This window comes from Rhinichthys klamathensis, unplaced genomic scaffold (assembly GCF_029890125.1).
Source record: "Rhinichthys klamathensis goyatoka isolate OS25496 unplaced genomic scaffold, OSU_Roscu_1.1 h1tg000299l_1, whole genome shotgun sequence".
Classification (NCBI taxonomy): domain Eukaryota; kingdom Metazoa; phylum Chordata; class Actinopteri; order Cypriniformes; family Leuciscidae; genus Rhinichthys; species Rhinichthys klamathensis.
The window spans coordinates 481,208-501,379 of record NW_026606818.1 but is presented as its reverse complement, the minus strand read 5'-3'; the positions used below and the strand labels follow the sequence as shown (position 1 = coordinate 501,379).

The window sequence follows — 20,172 nt, the reverse complement described above, 5'->3', positions numbered from 1 at the left end:
GTCTGAGTAGGTACTACAATGGAATTTGAATTTACTTCAAGACAGTTAAAAAAAATTGTTCTATATAGTAAGAATATGGGTAGTATAAATTAAATTCGGACGTACTACATCCACCATGTTGCCATTGTCATGTGACCTACCACCAGTTGCATCACTTCACTTCCATTCATAAATCCTCTCCCGTGGCTTCATGCGATAGTAAAATGTCCATCGAATCTGTACAGTTTTTTGCATACTATATAGAATGGCAGTATTTTGATTTCACAAAAGTGGAACTATTTGTACACGATGGCTGCGTCCGAAATCGTATAGGCCTACTCTCTTGAGTAGGTACTTATTTTGAATACGTAATTACTTCACAGCCACTAAAAAGAGCGTTCTATATAGTATAAATGTGTGTATTATGAATGTAACCTGGACGTACTACATTCACCATGTTGTTATTATCATAGACATAATAAATACACAGACGCCCTCTTGGCCGCTTTGGAACGTTGCTGCGATACGTCAACGCGTCCGCCATTTTGCTGAGGGCAAGACTGCACTGTAAACAAAGGCAAGTAAATGGGTGAGCTGCGGATTTTCTGGATAAAAGCAAAAATAACGTTTACATTTATCAACCGTTCAGTGGTTCGTACGCGGTGTACAAAAAGTTACATCTCTAGTTATTTAAAATCTTGATAGTTAGACGTAAAAAATTGTTTTTTAATAAGGAATTGTCAAAGCTCAGACTTGTCATGTATTTGGCTTTTTATTCTTGGATAAGAATTGTGAAGACCCCATACTGAGATAAAATGTAATTTTCACATTAAATAAAATAAAGTTTACTTTACTTTACTCTGTTCCTTGCTTTTTGAAGAAGCCAAGCACATGTCTGCATCTGTCATTAAAGAGATAGTTAAGGGGATAGTTCACCCAAAAATGAAAATGACAGAACTGTAAATTACTCCCTAGCTTACCGCATCTAGGTTTCCTTCGGAGAAGCTTTGCCGCTTTACACAACCAAATCAGTGTCACTGGTAGGGACACGTCCCTCTGGCGACCCTACTAAATTATACGGCCCTGTGCTTTTGAATCTCGCGGTACTTTGATAAACAGATCGGTATGTGCCGGTTAAAGTCGAACGATTAGTCTTATGCATAGACAGTAAAAGGGGGGTCTTATGTCTATGGTTATTATCACTACCAGCGTCAGTTGTGTCGCTTTTCTGCCATTCACAAATCATCTCCCGTGGCCTCATGGGATTGTAAAGTGTCCTTTAGAGGCACACTTCAGAATCTCGCTGGAAGAAGTAGGTCATCCGGGTACTTTTTGACTACACTTTTATGAGTTCTGTGAATTTGGACATACTACTCTTGTCACATACTGTGTTTACCTATGTAGTAGGGAAATATGCGAGGTTTGTTTGGTCAAAATCAGCCACATGGTGGCACTATAATAAGCAACTTCACATTTAAGCAAATAACTCTACAGAATCAAAATAATTTATTCTGCATCCTTGCTTAAAGCATGAACAATGGTAAAGCTATTTTTTTATGATTATCTAACAAACCCCCCCCCCCCCCCCCCCCATTCTAATAAAAAAATTAAAAAAAATTAAACTCCTTTGCCGTTTTTCAGACCTTTACTAAACTTTCCACAAATAAGCTCTCTAGACCATGCTGACAAACTTATCAAAACTATTTTTGGTCTATTAAACAGTTTAGGAGATACAAATTTTTACACTGCTGTCATTATGATTATGTCTATATCTTACACACGTATTTATCTTGTGTAAACACTTTGTAGAACAAATGGAGAAGATAAGTGGAAAACATATTTTTGCAGTAAAAAAAAAAATTCTAGCCACTCCTGCTGAACGGAATTTAGTGAAACATGATCCCCACGAATCCGGGAACAGGGCTTAACTTATAATGTAATGATATTAAACAATGCCCAAAGGATGCATGCCAGTACAACAAACTTATCCAAAACAACTAGCACTAGTAGAAACTCTTCAGAGATCATTACTAATGTATCTAAGTAACTGTTCAGTTCACTAATCAAACTCCCGTGCAATGATGCAACTGGTGCCAAACGTCAGCCAAATGAAATATGAATCTGTCAACTGAATTATGTCCATACTTGTAACTTCCGTTAGTGCTGTTGTGTATCACAATCTGTAGTCCTTCCTTGTTTCAATGATGCACTCTGAAGAGGGCGTGGCTAAAGTTTTATTTTAGAGTGAATAAATAATCATCGCATCTTCTTTGGATATTCAATCTTTATTGAGCAGGGATTGAACATGGAGGTCTACACATCAACTGCATGTATGACAGCAAATTTTTTAAAGTTTTGAGTTGCCTTATAGATTTGTTTTGTATAAATATTATTTTTAAATATTATTATTTTTTTTTATTGCAGGTGTGACAATCTTGTGCATTATTGCCACATTCTCTGCACAAGGTAAGTAAACACTAAAATTAAACTTTAGACATGCTTGTATTTAGGCTAGGCTACTATTAGTTTTTTTAGTGTCAGATAATGTCATTTATATGAGTAAGTCATTAAAATGAATAATTGAGTCATTTCAATATTAGTGGTTTATATAAAGCAGTGCCTTGTTAAGGATTTATATATGCAACCACGCATGTGGAGAATGATTAGCTACAATTTAGTGTGTCAGGGTTTTTTTTTTTTTTTTTTTTTTGAATGGAGGCGGGACGTTTTGATGCTCTGTATGAGCAAAGCACTTTTGTGTCGAGTGATGAAGTTGCTCCCGGTGGAGCGCGCTCGAAGTAGCATAGAGAGAGAAAGCTGTATCTGGGAGTTTGGCAAATAGTAGGCTACAGACAGCCAGTGCAAGGAAAAGTAAGGAACTGTTACAAACCCACCGAGACTGGATACGGGTTGACTTTGCTTCCAGGGACATTATGTTTGTGGTAGTGGAGCAGTTGATTACTCTTGGCATGATTTGGGACCATTTACACAGAACGCGGTGTCTTATTCCACTGCGCTACTGCATGTGTTCTTGTTTATCTTTGAAAAACACGTGTTTTGGCGTATTTTGCAGCGCGATACGGCGTTCTAAAAACGCGGCGCTAAAGTTCAACAACGAGTTCAAGAAGTTCAACTTTTAAAAAAACGCGCCTCTAGGCAGTGCGGTGTTTATTATCTCGTTCGCTGACCCGTGCCTCTCGTTTTCTAATAACGCGAAAACCTGTTTACTGTACTTCTGTGCCGTTTCCAAACTTTTGGATTAGATTTTGTGATGAATTCCGTTGTTTTGCTTTCTGTTTTGACATGTATTTTTACGCTTTGTTGAATGCAGACCATAGATACTCTCATTCTCTGTTTTCAGAAAGAAATATTATATATTTACTTTAAGTATTAATCTTATCATCATCTACACACCCTCAAGTTGTTCCAAACCTGTATGAGTTTCTTTCTTCTGTTGAGCACAAAGGAAGATATTTTGAAGAATGTTGGTAACCATGCAATTGACTCCAGTGACTTTAATAGTCATTCTTTTACTACTATGGAAGTCAATGGCTACAACTGTTTGATTACCAACATTTTTTTAAATGTCTTATTTTGTGTCCAACAGAAAAAGAGAAGCCCGTACAGGTTTGGAACAACTTGAGGGAGTAAATTGTGATGGGTAAAGCGCCAATTTACACTGCTCTGACAGTCGCCAGATTACACAAGATATTCCAAGACTTTCTGTGAAAATATGTGCAGACCACACTGTTCCAACAAAAACCAACAAACTTGTCTGTTGCTGTTGGTTGGCGCCTGTCAGAGCAGTGTGTTAATTGGCCTTTAGCCTATCAGTAGGGCGTAAGGTGAGAGTACAAGAATTTAAATCATTAATACGTGGAAACTGCTGCTTAAAAAAATTCACATATTAAAAGAAGAAAATCAGACCCCACATTCAACCACACAACATGATTCCCATTAATAAAAGTATTCACTTTTGCAAGAAAATTCACTGACTCATGGATAGGTTAGGTTAAAGGGATAGTTCACCTGAAAAATGAAATACTTCATTAATACATATTTAAATTATTTCATTGAAAATGAAATACTTCATTTTTTAAATGTATCACTTTATCATGCACTCACATAAAATCGTTACAAACCTGTTTGGCTTCCTTCTGTGGAAAACAAAAGAAGATATTTTGAAGAACTGTTTTTGTCCATTCAATGAAAGTCAGTTGTTTTGGACCTCTCTGACGATTGTATGAATGAAAAAAAGGAGAAAAAAACATTGTGACATTTGGAACAACATGAGGCTGAGTAAATTATGACAGAATTTTCATTTTTATTAAAGGAAATCATGAAATGCTGTTCACAATGCTTTTTTTGTCACTAAAAGTGTAGGGAGAGGTTTACATTTGCCTGCCAGGTATTTTGAAAAGTGTGTGTTACATACCAGAATAGAGGGATCTCCCTTCTCATTCCCTTTTTCATGCCATTATGATGACATCAGCAAAAAAAGAGGCATATCAAGTTACTGCATTTTGATTCAAGATTTCAAATAGTTTGCACTGTTTATTTGTTCACAATAAGACCAGGAACTTGCACTAAGTACATTTCATATAAAAAATTACTCCATTACTCCAGTTACCACTTTTTACAATGAATAATCTCTTTGTTCCTCAGGAATTGCTGACACTGGAAGCCAGTAAGTGACCTTACACAGACCATTAATAAGAGAGCCTCTGAACATAGTTTTAGAGAGATTTTTTTATTATTATTTATTTATTTTACATTTATTTGAACAGTTTAAATTAACAGAATGTTTTGGTAAATATCAAATCAGACTGATTTGTCCTGTTTATAATGTCAGCAGCAACACGGGTTCCAGTTGGCCTATGGAAAGCAGCCCCCCGTTGCGATGTGGAAATCTGTCTCTCATCAGCTCAGGAAATTCGTGCTGTAATGGTAGGAAAGACTCCTGCAACTCTCAGTTTGTGGCTGCTGAGTCACAGGAAAATGTGATTCACAAATAGGAAGTAAACAATGAGATAAGGTTCAAGGCTGGACAATGAAACTGAAACACCTGGGTTTAGACCACAATAATGTATAGGTATAAATTCTCAGAAAATTCTCTTTTTCCATTCTTCTTGGAAATGACAGATACAAGTCCTTCCCAGCGACCGGAAGGATTTTGAGCCATTCCTCTTGCAGAACAGTATCCAGGTCACTGTGTGATTCTGCTGGAGGAAAACGCTTTCTGACTTGCTTCTCCAAAACACCCCCAAGTGGTTTAATAATATTGAGATCTGTTGACTGTGCAGGCCATGGGAGATGTTCAACTTCACTTTCATGTTCCATTCTGTCACCAGTCGTGCTGTGTGTATTGGTCCATTATCATCCTGATGCATGGCAACATGGTCCTCCAGAATGGTTCAGTAGTTCTTGGCAGTAACGCCCATCAAGGAATTTAGGGAATGGCATGATATTGCAGCACAAACCATCACTGATCCACCGCAGTGCTTCACTCTGGCCAGCAACAGTTCAGCTTCTTTGAGGATTCTCCACACCGTAACTCTCCCGGATGTGGCGAAAACATTGATGGTGGACTCATCAGGGAATAGTACATGTTTCACATTGTCCACAGCCCAAGATTTGTACTGTTGGATCTAATGAAACATTTTGCATTGGCACGAGTGACCAAAGGTTTGGCTCTAGCAGCCTGACCATGATTACTGACCCTGTGAATCTCCTGACAAACAGTTTTTGTGATAACAGAAAAGGCGAGCTGCAAGTTTAATTCTGCATTGAGTTGGGCGGCTGTGGTTTTGGTTTTTTTGGATACAATCTGGGTTAGTACGTGGACATCTCTTTCGTCAACAGTTACTCCTGTTGGATGTGGTTCGCCCTTCATGGAAGTATGCCAGCAGCCATATATCACCATTTAGCCCAAGACTGGTTGCCCACTGAAGCTATAAGCAGGGTTGAGCCTGGTCAGTACCTGGATGGGAGACTCCTGGGAAAACCAGGTTGCTGCTGGAAGAGGTGTAAGTGAGGCCGTTAGGGGGCGCTCACCCTGTGGTCTGTGTGGGTCCTAATTCCCCAGTATAGTGATCGGGACACTATACTGTCAAAAGAGCACCGCCCTTCAGATGAAACATTAAACCGAAGTCCTGACTCTCTGTGGTCATTAAAAATCCCAGGATGTCCTTCGAAAAAGAGTAGGGGTTTAACCCCGGCATCCTGGTCAAATTTGCCCATTGGCCTCTGTCCATCATGGCCTCCTAATCATCCCCATATTATACTGATTGGCTTCATCACTCTGTCTCCTCTCCACCAGTAAGCTGGTGTGTGTTCTGGCGCAATATGGCTGCCGTCGGTGGATGCTGCACATTGGTGGTGGTTGAGGAGATTCCCCCTTCCATGTGTTAAAGCGCTTTGAGTACCTAGAAAAGCGCTATATAAATGTAACAAATTAATTATGCCGACTTTACCCTGGATATCGTGGCTCTGCATACACCACAAAGACTTGCTGTCCCGGTCCCAGATGAGCCAGAGATATGCACACCAACAATTTGTCCTCTTCTGAACTGTTAATTGCAATATTTTATGTACATCTGTGCTATCGCTCTGCTAATTCAACCTTCACACTCAGCTCTTATTGATGGAATCAATGTCCAATCAGTGAAGATTCAATTCAATTAAAAAAACTTCGTCTATCCCCACAAACAATCCAATACAAAAAAATCCCAACACATAACATTAGTTTTAAAACATCATTAAAAACATTAAGACCTACACAGGTCTTAAGAAAAACAATATTAATCTTAAGATCCCATTTAAAATACCAATAGTAGTTAAAGCAACACTAAGTAAGATTTTTTTACCTTAAAGTAACAACAGGTCGTTTTTTGCTCTCGGGCTCCCCCTACAGTTGGGAAACAGTATTGTCCTCTACTACTGTCGTAAACTGTCATCCTACATGCACGTGCATTTGTTGACAACCATGATAGCCCTGAACACTGTAGGAGGAGGTCACATGCAGGTGTTCTCGCGTGTGTGAAATGTCTTCATCCCAGGTACAGTGGCATATATTTCAGCATGTCATATGAATATAATTTCATGTGTTTTATTTTTGTTATAACGACAAATGATCGCGTTTACAAGCCAGCGTCATTATAGTAGCCTAGTCTATTGGTTACCGTTTTACTGAATCTATATGATACTTCAATGCAATGTTTGAGTGGTTGATAATAACCATATATCGTCAATATTATAATATCAAGCTACCATAAATGAATCTGCAAATTTTACAAATCGATTTGCATTATAGCTTGAGGCAAGACAAATAAACAAATATCACAGACATGTTAGGTATCCTAAAATATGATTTTATTAATAATCTTCCTCCTTTCTTTGTACATGTTGAGTAGACTACACTTTTTAGGTCAAACATTTGCTATTTGCATTTCATCGATTGCAAAGTTCAAATCAGAACGAGAATACTAGCGATAGCTAACCATCAAAAACTAGAATATCGTTTACTAGCTACCAGATTGATAATTCGCTACTACTCTAGCGAATTAGAGAGGTTAGAGAGAGGCATTCTTTTTTCGATGGGGGGTTCGATGCTCCCTGCACACGCAAGGTCTCTCGCTCGCTTTCTCTCTCTGCCGTCCGCGCGCGTTGGAGCACAGTCTCTGTCTCGCGTGCGCGCTCGCTCTAGATTCCGGGAGATTTGAACTAATTTGCGGTATAACTTGTCGATCACGAGTGGCTCAACAGGTAGAGATCTATAGATAAACTCATCTTTCAGGCATTTGACCGACCGGGTTGACAATTTAGCGTGAGAAACCGGGGGTGTGGCGTGTGAGCGTGTGAAACCAATCAAATGCGGGTGTCTCACGGCCAATGCGTGAGAGTTGGCAGCTCTGCAATGTTGATCCTCGTTCTGCCTTTAACGCGATCACTTTCTCTTTTTCTCTTTTTGCTTTGCTCCGATAAAACCTTTGCTTTCTTGTTTTTCTGTGCTGCTTCGGCCATGACTATAACATTTGGCTCGCAAGTCCGATTTTAAGGAAGTGGGGGTGGTGGTGGAAGTGACGTATATGCCGTTAAGCAGTCGAATTTTGTAGTTCTCTTTGTTCGCCGGTTACTACCCGAGACCCGAAGTTTAAAAGTACGATTAAAAACGCTACAGACCCCATCAGGCTATGGCAGACGTGTCATTCAACCTATTGTAAGTCGATGTACCATCACAAGAGACTTGGAAATATATTATGAAGGCTGAAAAGTTACCTGTTGTTACTTTAAAATAATGTTTCTAAAATCGTTTCAGTGGTTCATCAAGTCGTAACAGGGTGAAAGCCACTTCTGGATTCGCTTTGCGGTCCTATATCTGCTATAACCACGCAATGTAAGATTGGCAGATCGGGTCGCGTTTCTGTAGTTCTAATGAGACATAAGAAAACTACAAATTTGACTTGCTTTACGTCAAGCGTTACAATAGTCATTATTTTGTTTTTCTTCGTTTCTGATGTCGCAATACATCATACTTTCATGAAATCATGCAACATACTCTACCTTGTCTGTGGACATCGTTCATTCCAAAGCCGGCGCTGGATAAACAACGAGCGCGCGTGCGACAGTAGGCTGCGGTAGGCTAAATTATTTACGACAGCGGTGATGGACAATTCCGCTTCCAACCTGTAGGGCGACGGCAAAGGGGAAAAGTTACTTGGTGTTGCTTTAAACGTCTTCTTATATGTGGTCTTTTTTACCAAAGGTACTTTATACCATCTGCTAGAAGGAAGTAACTGAAATGCACTATACAGGAGATGGGAAGAATCCGTCACAATAACTGAGGCTTTCCTTTTTTACTCCCACTGTGTAAATATCTGTAAGCGATCCTTGTTTCTCCCCAATTACTTTACCAGGCAAATTTACAATCCTTAAAAGTCTGTTTTTACTTTTAACAGAGCGAGAGAGAGTTGAACCAAAATACGATATTAAAAGTGAACACAGATTCAATAAGTGATTTATATACTACATCACAACATCAGAATGTCCTTTTCAATATCAAAACTCCTCAGTTTCCTCAATAAGCCTAGACGTTGATAAGCCTTCTTAATGCTTATCAAATGTAAACTTGTGGTCAATTTCTGTACCTAGATATTTAAAAGATCCTACTGTACTTGCTCAACTTCCTCTCCATTAATTGACAAAGGCTTAAAAAGTATTCCTGCATTATTAGTCCCACAGCACATTTATTTAGTTTTACTAGTATTAAGCTGCAAAGAAATCTCCTCCATCCAGGTTGTATAAAAAATCTCAAAATTAAAATAATGATCCAATTATTGAGAATCCTTCACACATCCCACCAATATCATGTCCTCTGCGTATTTTATAAGCATCAAATTATCCCTATTACACGTCATCTCATTTGTATAAATAGAAACAAGAAAATATAAATAGAAAAAAGATTTGGAGATAAAACCCATTCCTGTGGGAGACCAGTATTTAAAACCACATTCTCTGACTTTCTGCCATTAACCAGCACATGTGGTCGGTCCAGTAAGAAACTATTAAAATAAAAAGTTTGAGGCACATGCAATTCCTCCAAACGCCTCAGAAGTGTGTTATATTCACCGTATTAAAGGCAGAAGAGAAGTCCATAAATAAAATCCTAACACAGGAGTCTGCCGCATCCATATGTTTTGCCACCTCGTCCAGCAGAGTGAGACTGGCATCTTTGGGTCCACGCCCAACTCTACGCAAATGGCAAAGGATCAAGGTTAACAGTCAGTGTCTGGGAAAGTTCCTGACAAACGACTCTCTCCACACACTTACAGAGCACAGATGTTAAAGCCACTGGTCTATAATCCTGAAGCTCTTTAGCATGTGGCTTTTTTTGGCAATGAGATAATGGTAATGATATTGGAAAGTTCCATCCAGGCCTGGCCTGGGGTACAATATTACAAAAGAGACCGCTGTAAAAGCTGACACAATTCCCTCAGTACCTTGCCCTTTATTCCATCAGGCACCGATGTCTTTTGGGGTTTAACTCGCAATAAAGTTTTTCTACAGTCAGGGAGTGCAGCTAACTTTGGTTTTGGACGTGCCTTGATGCCTTCCTACCTTGGAATGCGTCCTCCGAACATTTTTTTTTTGCATTTTCAGACGCAGCCTATATTGGCCAGTGTTTCAGTGTCCAACCCCTGTATATGACATATGTGATGCATGTAATGATTTACAAGGAAATTGCAAAGACTGAACACTAGGATGTTTTGTTTTTGTTTTTTTTTGTACTTTAATGTGTTGCAGGTACCCTAACTCGGGGATTAAGCCAGCTGGTGGCTGACTGCTGTAAATCTGAAGCTTACAATCCCCTCAATGAGATTTGCTGTAATGGCAGCGTTTTCACTCGAACCAGTGCTCACATGACATGCAACGGGGGCAAAGGTAGACTTGATGCGACTTGAACGCTTTGCATTGTTCAGTTTTGACATGGTTAAGATTTATCAAGATTTTTGGATCTTCATACCATTAGATCAAGCAGGTGTAATCACTTCTTTTATAATGAAGTGGAGTGTAACTTCTTACACTCATTTACAGCCCTGTACCTAATGACGACATATATTCTGAATCTTATTCTCACAGATCCTTCAGAAAGCTCTGCTCTGACCAGGTGAGTCATACAGTCCTGATCAAAAATCCTCTCTTTACATGGCATCTTTACACAGCTGATTTAATTTTGCTCTGTGTCTGCTCAAAATTCCATGTAAAGACATAATGCTACTTAACAGCATGACTAAATTATTCCTTAGTCCCTAGTGAAACTTCTGTTGTAAATGCATTTATGCCACATCTGAGCAGCATTAAACAGTCTGAGTAAAAACACCTAAATACCACTTCAAAAGCGCTTCTGTGCCACACAAGAGACAACAAAGTAAAACCTTCTCTTGAATACAAAAATATCAGAATACTTCAGCACTTTTCATTCTGAACCCTTCTTCTGTAATTAAACAAATGATTAAAGCAACCTAAAGTTTAAATTGATTTGCAAAAATTGCTATGCTCAGGTTTCCCACAACCATGGAAAGCCTGAAAATATCAATCTTTTTTTAAATAGTGAATTATTAGCTTTACTCTTTGTGAGTGCAGTTTCTATAAAAATGTATAATAAAATTCACAAAATCTAAACCCTGTCTGTAAAATCAGGCCTTAGAGTATCTGATTTTAACAGTACTTAAGTATTAACGTTGGCTCAAAGATGCACTAGTCCTTGACATTTAAGAGACATGCCAAGACAGTGGATTTGTGAGGAGAGCATGCACTTGTTTATTTTCTAAAGTTGAAATAAAACACCTCAATATTGCAATAAATCAAGATCAACAGCCTACGAACGTCTACAAACACTTAAGTCTCAGTTAAGTGCTCAAAAGATAAACTAATATCCTTCAGAAAGGTCTCTTCAATATAACGGATAAATAAAATAATGTTAAGTGAAATAAAATAGGCAAAAATAGACTGCTTGACTGCAGTCATGTCCTCATCTAATTTATGAAACATCTGCAATTCAGCAACTACCAGCTGATTCACCTGCATTCGTGTTAAGTAGCCTTGTTTGGGCAAGCAAGGGCAAAACGCACAAGATATGGTACCTTCAATGCCCTGTTGATGGCAACATTGCTTCTATTGTGGCAGAAATAAACTGCTGCAGAAAAATTTTGGTGCCATGAAAAATGCAAGGGTGTAATCCACCAGCTGGAAACTGAAGCCTCCCCGGGGGCCGCCATTGGCTAGCAAGCGAATAACTTTACATCTGAGGCGTTTAAAGACTCCATTTGTCCATTGTTTATTTCTAAAGAAATACGACAATGTATAAAAGGCTCCATTACCTTGTATCTTACGTTATGGCCCCATAGAAGCAGTTTTTGTAAAAACAGGCTAACGATTGCCCCGTAACACGCGACTCTGTCGCACAGTAGAGAAAATACCGTATAGACAGGAGGAGAAGCTCGCGGGCAATCGGGGGGACGTGGAGGAATAAAGTCAAGGGAGAAGCCCATATAGAGTGATAAAGTTGCTCCTGCTGCAAGCTCATGGACAGCTAATACTCACGATCTCCGGCTCTGCGAGATTCGGAAGGGAATGATTCAGATTCCTCTTGGCACAGCTACTAGAAGACGTACAGCTGTCAGACAGGTTGCTCACGTCACATCCCCGTCGTCAAGCTCAGTTTGAGCCTGCACAGTCGCTCAGCCATCAGGAAGATGTTATTCGCTCTGCGTCATCAATGTTTGCGGCGGCCATATTGTTGACATAGAAACCACGGCAACTGTCAGTCTGTCAATTGACAAGCGAGGCAGCGTCGGTATTATCCATGGTATTATCACTGTATTTTTTTTTTTAAACAGCGTGATGGTGTGTTGTGTAATACACGGCTGTTCTAACAACAGCAATAAGAACCCCGGAGTTAGTTTTTATGCGATAAGTTACCGACTGTCAGAAAACATGAAGGGAAGGAGACAGAGTTGAGCCAGCGCAGGAGAGGCTAGCTAGGATAAATAGGCTAAACTTTCAGCCAACTCCCCACAGAAAAGTCTGTTCCCATCATTTCACACACAATCCGTGTGCAATGCGTGTGTGGTGCATATACGGTACAGAAGCAGGATGCGCTAGCCTATAGCAAAGTCCTTTTAGGCAAGTCATGCCACTCGGCCGCCATCTTGGCAACGCCTCCGGGCAGCTATTTCAGACTAACAAGACCAGGCTCCTATCTAAATGAATGGGCAGAGAGTCAGAACTGCACTTTCACTGGTCACCGGGACATAAAAACTGCATGTATAGAAACAGCAGTAAAATGTGATAAAAATAGCTGAAAAAGTTTGATGACTTTGCCCCAAAATAAGGTTTAAAACGCCTTTTTCCCCACAGGTTATACTTTTACTACGCATGCGCAAGGGTTCTCTCCCTCTCTCTCGTGCGCGTGCTACACAGTTTGAAGCACAGTATGTGCGAGCTCTTTCCGGGAGATTTGAACTAATTTGCGGGCATCAGGGAGCCGCTATCAATCTGCCGGGAGACTTGGGATGTCTGATATTTACACAACACACACATACACTGCATATCAAATCTGCTGCCTTTTCAAACAGTAACGTATTTTCCACTGTCGCAAACCATATGTGCGCATGCGTCAGAGGAACCAGACGATAGGCTTAAATGCTTCCCGGCTTGACTGTTAAAAGCAGACGATTGGCTTTCCAGCGGGAGGGGCGGGACATGTGCAGACAACCGCCATCTTTGGCGTTACGGGTTTTCCCTATATAGTTGTATTGAGGATTGAGGAAGTGGCATGTCTCTATATAAATAGTCTCTGCCTATAGTGCTTTATATGCTGCGTTTGCCGTGCGTAACTGATCCGCGGCTGTACGTACCACAAACACCCCGGTACTCACTTTTTTTTTTTTTTACCACATACTCATTATTTCAACAACGTAAGTCAATTATTCCATGCATTACTTCTATATATTAAGTTGCTCAAGCAAGTGGTCAAATATGTAACCATGTAGCCTACTTATATTAAAATCGCAAACATTTTAACAACGAATCTGGCATGTCACAAAGAACTTGTTTTTCCACCTCCCTGAATGAGACGAGTGTCGTTCATTATGTTGCCTTGTTGAGGTAAATTGTAGTTTGTATACGGATACTGTATGAACGAGATAGTTATAAAAATCCGGATAAGTTACGGCTGGCAATAAGGACGGATCTTTACTTAAAGGATAATTCCGGTATTTAACACTTTGAGTCTATTTTTTAGTTTGTTTTGGATGAACTAGAGTGGTGGACTTAGAAATTTTGACGATGGGTCCTGTCTCGACTTTTTTAATATTTTAGAATCGCCTCTGAGCGCTTCAGAGTGGATGTCTATGGGCATGCTCAAACATGTCCTTAAAACAACCCTTAACGTTCGTTTTCAAAACTGTGCAACTCACCGAGTGGTTAGTGGTGTTCGTTGATGATTAAAAACAAATATATCGGCGCAATGTATGCTTTCAATCCGTGTTATTTGCTATACTGGAACTATTTTTTCAGATACCTCACAACCGCGTATAAACTTCCGCTCGATATTTGAGTCTGAAGCGTTAGCACACTCCCGACCACTTGATGGCGACAACCACTTTGCCGCAGCTGCTCAGCTCACGCTAGCCTTCTGAGAGACGGAGAACCGACCGAAAAGACTACAAACAAATGTAAACAGACCCCTTTCCGTTTCCGGTAGCGCAGTAATATAAACGAGCACTGAGTCCTCCAGCAGACATCAATGCGATTTAAAAAAATTGCAAATAAAACTCGACAGAAACTGTATTTCGCTACGCTACTTGTTTTGGAACATCAACGAACACCACTAACCACTCGGTGAGTTGCACAGTTTTGAAAACGAATGTTAAGGGTTGTTTTAAGGACATGTTTGAGCATGCCCATAGACATCCACTCTGAAGCGCTCAGAGGCGATTCTAAAATATTAAAAAAGTCGAGACAGGACCCATCGTCAAAATTTCTAAGTCCACCACTCTAGTTCATCCAAAACAAACTAGAAAATAGACTCAAAGTGTTAAATACCGGAATTATCCTTTAATGCTATTGGGTCTATTTGATGTGGGTCCACACCAATCAAGCTTATCTTCTCTTGATACCGACGAGATGAAGCCAGGCTACTGCTCCCCTCAACTCAAATCTGTGCGCGGCTAGGGGCAGCAAGACAGATGTCATGTCAACAATATGGCCGCGGTTAGCTACTTCCCGTGTTTGCGAATAAGGTCTATTGACTTCACTTTTCTCCGTTGAAGTCTATGGGGTCGCTGTGTCCATTTCTTTTACTGTCTATGGAAAAATGAGTATATATACTTCTCAAAAAATGTAGTCAAGTAGAGAGTTGCTTTGTATCTTTGAAACCAAAATATACTTAAGTACAAAACTAATTATATTTTCTCAAAAACTTTACACCACTATGTGTTTGTGTGTCTGTTTATGTGCTTCTGGATATCTCTACAAGCAGTCCCACCAAACAAGGTAAAGTTCTTGGCATCCTCATTGTCTACTATTGTTTTTTACAAATCTCCCTCTCTCGATCAGACAGTGATTGAGAGACTGTTGCGTTTCAGTAACTTTTGATTGTTGCCTAAGCTGATATTTTTCAGGCATTAACTTATATAATAAATCTTTCTCGACATCACTGGTAATTTTAGTGACTTTTAGGATTATTGTAGCATTTAATTCCATGCTCTCACTAATTCCTTTCTTTTCTAGGATTGAAGTGTGGATCAGAAACCTACGATCCCAAGGAAAGAATGTGTTGCTCGGGGAAACTGTATAGAGCATCGGCACTTAATAAGGTAGTATTGCCTTTTAACACTTAGACTAAGCATTATAGAACATCCCATTCAAATAAATTGGGGATTTCTGTGAACACAAAAACCCTGCATACATTAATATACTGTTTGCCTGTGTTCTTCAGTGCTGTGGGACAGATATTTACCGTCTGATCGATGACCATGTGCTGTGCTGTAATGGAACCCTTCATAGAAACGTTTCTAAGAAATCCGAGTGTGTCGGAGGCGTTGTATATTCTCCAGACAACTCTAACTGCAACCTGTCTGCCCGGCCCCGTCTTGGCGAGCACTGTTGTGGAGGAAAAACCTTCAGTCCTCTAACACATATTTGCTGTAATGGACACAGGTACGAGTACAAAGGTTTGATTGGATTAAAAAAAAAACGTCGTATTTTTGCTCATGTTGTAAATAATTTAATTTTGAAACCAAATGTAAGTAGCATTCGACTGGTCATGCAATTTACATTCTCAAGGGCCATCTGCAATACTTCACATTTCATCACAATGCACAGCTACTGTTAAATGACCTTCAATGGGCAAAGAGCCATATATTTAGACGGTAAAGGGATTAGATCCTGAACAGCCAAACCTTGACCCTTGATTTCAACTACACGTCCACCATGAGGGGGCAAACTTATGTAGAATGACATATTTGTCTAAAGTACTGATCTTTTCTTCAGAGGTAACGCACTTTATACAATGTAAATAGTTACTCACCGGTTTTTTTTTCTATGTATAGTCCTGCTCAAATAAGTAAAAAAAAAAAAAAAAAATAGCTTGAACCAGTGTGATTCTCTGAAAATCTAATAGCTTTAGGATAAATCTTGACAAATGAGTCTTTGTCTCTAACTGGAAATTCAAGTCTAACTAACGCATGTAGAGGCAAATGCCAAAAAATAATTAATGGCACAGCTCGAGACCAGGTGTCTCTTAGTCATTTAGGCCACCCACCATAAACCAACAACAAGTTTTAAAACCACTAACAACCTCAAATAACAAAATAACCGTACTGTTCTTAATGTAAATCAGTTAAATAAATACTGAATTAAATGATTTACTAATTATTTAATAAATAATTAAATATTACCTGAATTAAATATAAAATTAATAATAAAAAATTAAACCTTAAAAGAAAATCTGCTGATTTGCAAAAAAATTTTGCCAAATTTTAAGATGCAGAATTAAAAAATCTGTCAAAAATCAAAAGACTTTCATCATCATGTACCCATTTTTGTAACACTTTACTTGAAGGGGTGTGCATTAGACTGACATGACGCCTTCATAATCATGAATATGAAGGAGGTTTTATGCATGTTTATGACAACTGTCATTAAGTGTCATTCGCTCAATTATGACATTTTGAATTCAAATATGACATTGTTTGAGTTGTCTTGTTATGACAACTTGACATAAACCAATACATCATAACTTGTCATAAATATGTCATAAACATGACATAGCATATTAATTATCAAACTTAAGAAACCACTTAGCTTTATGGGTTAACATTACATTAAACTGTCATGTGGTTGGCTGTCATGAGCCCATTATAACTGTGTCATGAATATTTTAACTACAGTGGTACAAATTGAATTTGTCATTAAAATGTTATAATGGCCTCATGACAGCCAATGTCAAAACCAACCACCTGACAGTTTAATGTAATGTTAACCCATAAAGCTAAGTGGTTTCTTAAGTTTGATAATGAATCTGCTATGTCATGTTTATGACATATTTATGACAGGTTGTGTTGTCTTAGTCAATGTCAAGTTGTCATTACCAAGACACTGACAGGTTATGATGTATTGGTTTATGTCAAGGTGTCATTACCAAACAATGTCATATTTGCATTAAAAATGTCATAATTGAGCGAATGACACTTAATGACAGTTGTCGTAAAAATGCATAAAACCTCCTTCATATTCATGACATGTGTCATGTCATGATTATGAAGGTGTCATGTCAGTCTTAAACTCCTTCAAGTAAAGTGTTACCAAATTATTATTATTATTATTATTATTTTACAAAAGCATGTAAATAATATTATGTAAATAACAAAAGCAGTCAAGTATTCCAAATATATCATTTAACATACATTTGCAAAGGAGTGGAAAACATGTTCAAATTATCTTAGAACTTCACATAAACACAAGCAAGTTTATAAATAAGCTTTTTCACAAAACCTGTAATTTTCTATTGTTTTTAGCAGACCAGCAAGAAACATCTGGTCATTTTTTAATGTTCTTCTGTCACTGGGCATAATTCTTCTTTGCGGCAGTTTGTGGCAGTAAAAAAAAAAAGAGGTTTAAAATACGTTTGCAGCTGTATATCGTTAGCGAACATCCCAATGCCGCCACAAAACAGTAACAGCGTCTGATCAAAGCGGTGTTTTTTTTTTTTTTTTTACTTTCATTGCATGATAGAACAAATATTTTCAAATATAGTCAACAACACGATCACAGAAGAGTGTGTGAAGGAAAATGTTTCTCATGTCAGAATACAATAATTTCCCTAATCAGACAAGTTTTGTGAGTGCAGTATTTTTCTGGGGCTCATGCGCTGGTGAAATAGACTTTGTAAATTGTATTTTGTATCTGTGCTGCCTATTGAATGACTTTTCTTTCCAACTTTTTTCTATTCAGCCACCTCAAGACGAATGGTAATTTCTGTTGTGGTTCAAATGTCTATGACCACCACAAAAAGTTTATGAAGTGCTGCTCGGGTCGTCTCTACAACCTTACCCAATACAACGTGAAAGTAGAGTGCTGTGGAAACCTCTTGGTGAATAAAACCAATCAAATTTGCTGTTCTTCCTCAACCAATGCCATTCTTTATGACACCAAACCAAATCACCATTGCTGTGGGCATTACTACTACAACACGTCCCTGTGGAGCTGCTGTGCTCAACATCTCAAACCAACACCAAGCCCTAATAGCTCTCATACAGAAGACGGACTTAAACCACTGATGGAGCTGATTCCTGACATATGCAATAAAACAGGTGATGTTCTTTAACAATATATTGGGGTGCGACCTGAAAAACTAAATACATTTTGGGGGAATTTGACTAAATGATCTTGTTTGTTTGTGTGTGTGTTTCTAGTGTTCTTTGGTAAAGTGGAGAGTGTGGCACTTGGCCCACATAAGCGGCACATTGTGTTGAAAGTTGTCAATGTCGTCGAGGACCCTTGGCTTAACGTGTCCCTGGATCACTGCAGCTCTCCTGTCCTGGAGAACGGCATGACATACCTTTGGGAGAAAAACAGCAATGTGTACAAGCCTCTCTCCATCTCCTTTGACCTCATCTCTGACATTCACATGTTCTTTACTGTGTGTAAACATAAGTGTCAGAAAGGAGGATAGAAATATGGATTGATGTCTATTTCCAGTCATTTCGAAGCCCATCCATGTTGATTTTCATTAGATGTCTTTTCTAGAGAGAAATATTATCTTTCATCATTAGTGCTAAATGACCACTGAATGTGAAAGCTATTGTATTTGAAAGCTAGAACCTTTGACAATATCTCAGCATCATGGCAGAGGCATTGCATGTTTTGCATCTGTGCTTTTTTCCCTCATTGGATTTTTGTTTTCATCCCAATAACAGATGAATCCTGTTTGGAGTGATGCATTAAGCTATTTAGTCATTCAGGTTATTTTTAGGTTTGTAATTCAGTATTTTGTGTTCTCTCCTTTAAAATTTAAATTGCTGTGCAGTGTTAAATTTATGTATTACAAAAGCACTGCAATACCTAATGAGCAATTTTAATCGATCGTACTGTATTTTGATATTTTATCAGTCTCAGGTCTATTCCAATGTCTGTTCGGGGTTTAATTGGCCATTATGCATTATAGCTCAAAAGTGCTTTTAACATTTAACTGCAATTGTTTGTTTAAAAGCAATTAATGGCTTGTATCCTGATTCACAAAAAGACAGCAGTTATTTCCTACTTATATTTTTTAATTGTATTGATGACAACTCAACTGTAAAGTTGTAGAAGCTATGTATTCCTTTTTATATTCTAATCATTTCTTTTCATTGAATGACAAATCTACTGTATAGGTTTGTAGCTATTTTCTAAACAATGGTTCTCCTTCACTAACTGTGCAAACACGTGATTTGTATGTAAAATCTGTGCATTTACATCACACACACACATATATATATATATATATATATGTGTGTGTGTGTGTGTGTGTGTGTATACTGTAAATGCACGCGGATTATATATATATATATACATTCATTAACAAATTGTGTATGTATCAATTTCCATGTATTAACTATATATAACTGTGAAGACAAGCTAATCACACAGCTTTCTTATTGTTGTGTGAAGAAAGATCACTCGTTCAGGTTAATTATAGAAATACAGATATGGAATTTTGCAAAACAATTATATAATATATTGCCATTTGTGATTGTATTTCAATTCTATTCTTTCTAAATAAAAATGTTTGAGAAGCACAAAGACTGCATATTTTATCAGGATTTTAAAACCGAGGTCTTCAACCCCACTGTCTTAAGTTTATTTCCATTCTGCTTCAGCACACCTTCATGTGCGTCTTCAAGCGATGCTGACGAGCTTTATTAGCTGCTTCAAGTGAGTTTGATTACAGTTGGAGATTAGGGTTGTCATCAATCAATGAATTGTAATAGAGATCATTAGAAAGAGGGAAATATCGTTGTTTAGACGTTTTTACCCATTTATGCTGAGGACTAAATTTATAAATTTATATACACTTATAAACTAGAAATATAATTTTTTCATACTGCATTTTAAATATGTTGTAAAATCCATATAAGCTTTACAGAT

At 38.3% G+C, this 20,172-nt stretch overlaps 1 protein-coding gene and 1 long non-coding RNA gene across 2 annotated transcripts; both read left to right on the top strand.

The window, feature by feature from the left end:
- Window positions 1-2,212: 2,212 nt before the first annotated feature.
- LOC130103877 (uncharacterized) lies at window positions 2,213-4,759 on the top strand. Its single transcript, XR_008809405.1, has 3 exons — window positions 2,213-2,309; window positions 2,404-2,445; window positions 4,645-4,759. It is a non-coding gene; the product is annotated as an uncharacterized LOC130103877 (long non-coding RNA).
- A 58-nt stretch (window positions 4,760-4,817) lies between these two features.
- Window positions 4,818-18,776, top strand: si:ch211-195m9.3 (galaxin). Its single transcript, XM_056270220.1, has 6 exons — window positions 4,818-4,926; window positions 10,282-10,419; window positions 15,274-15,359; window positions 15,482-15,702; window positions 17,998-18,356; window positions 18,459-18,776. The coding sequence occupies exons 1-6, from the start codon at window positions 4,857-4,859 to the stop codon at window positions 18,716-18,718; spliced, it is 1,134 nt and encodes a 377-aa protein (XP_056126195.1). The 5' UTR covers window positions 4,818-4,856; the 3' UTR covers window positions 18,719-18,776.
- The last annotated feature ends 1,396 nt before the right edge of the window (window positions 18,777-20,172 follow it).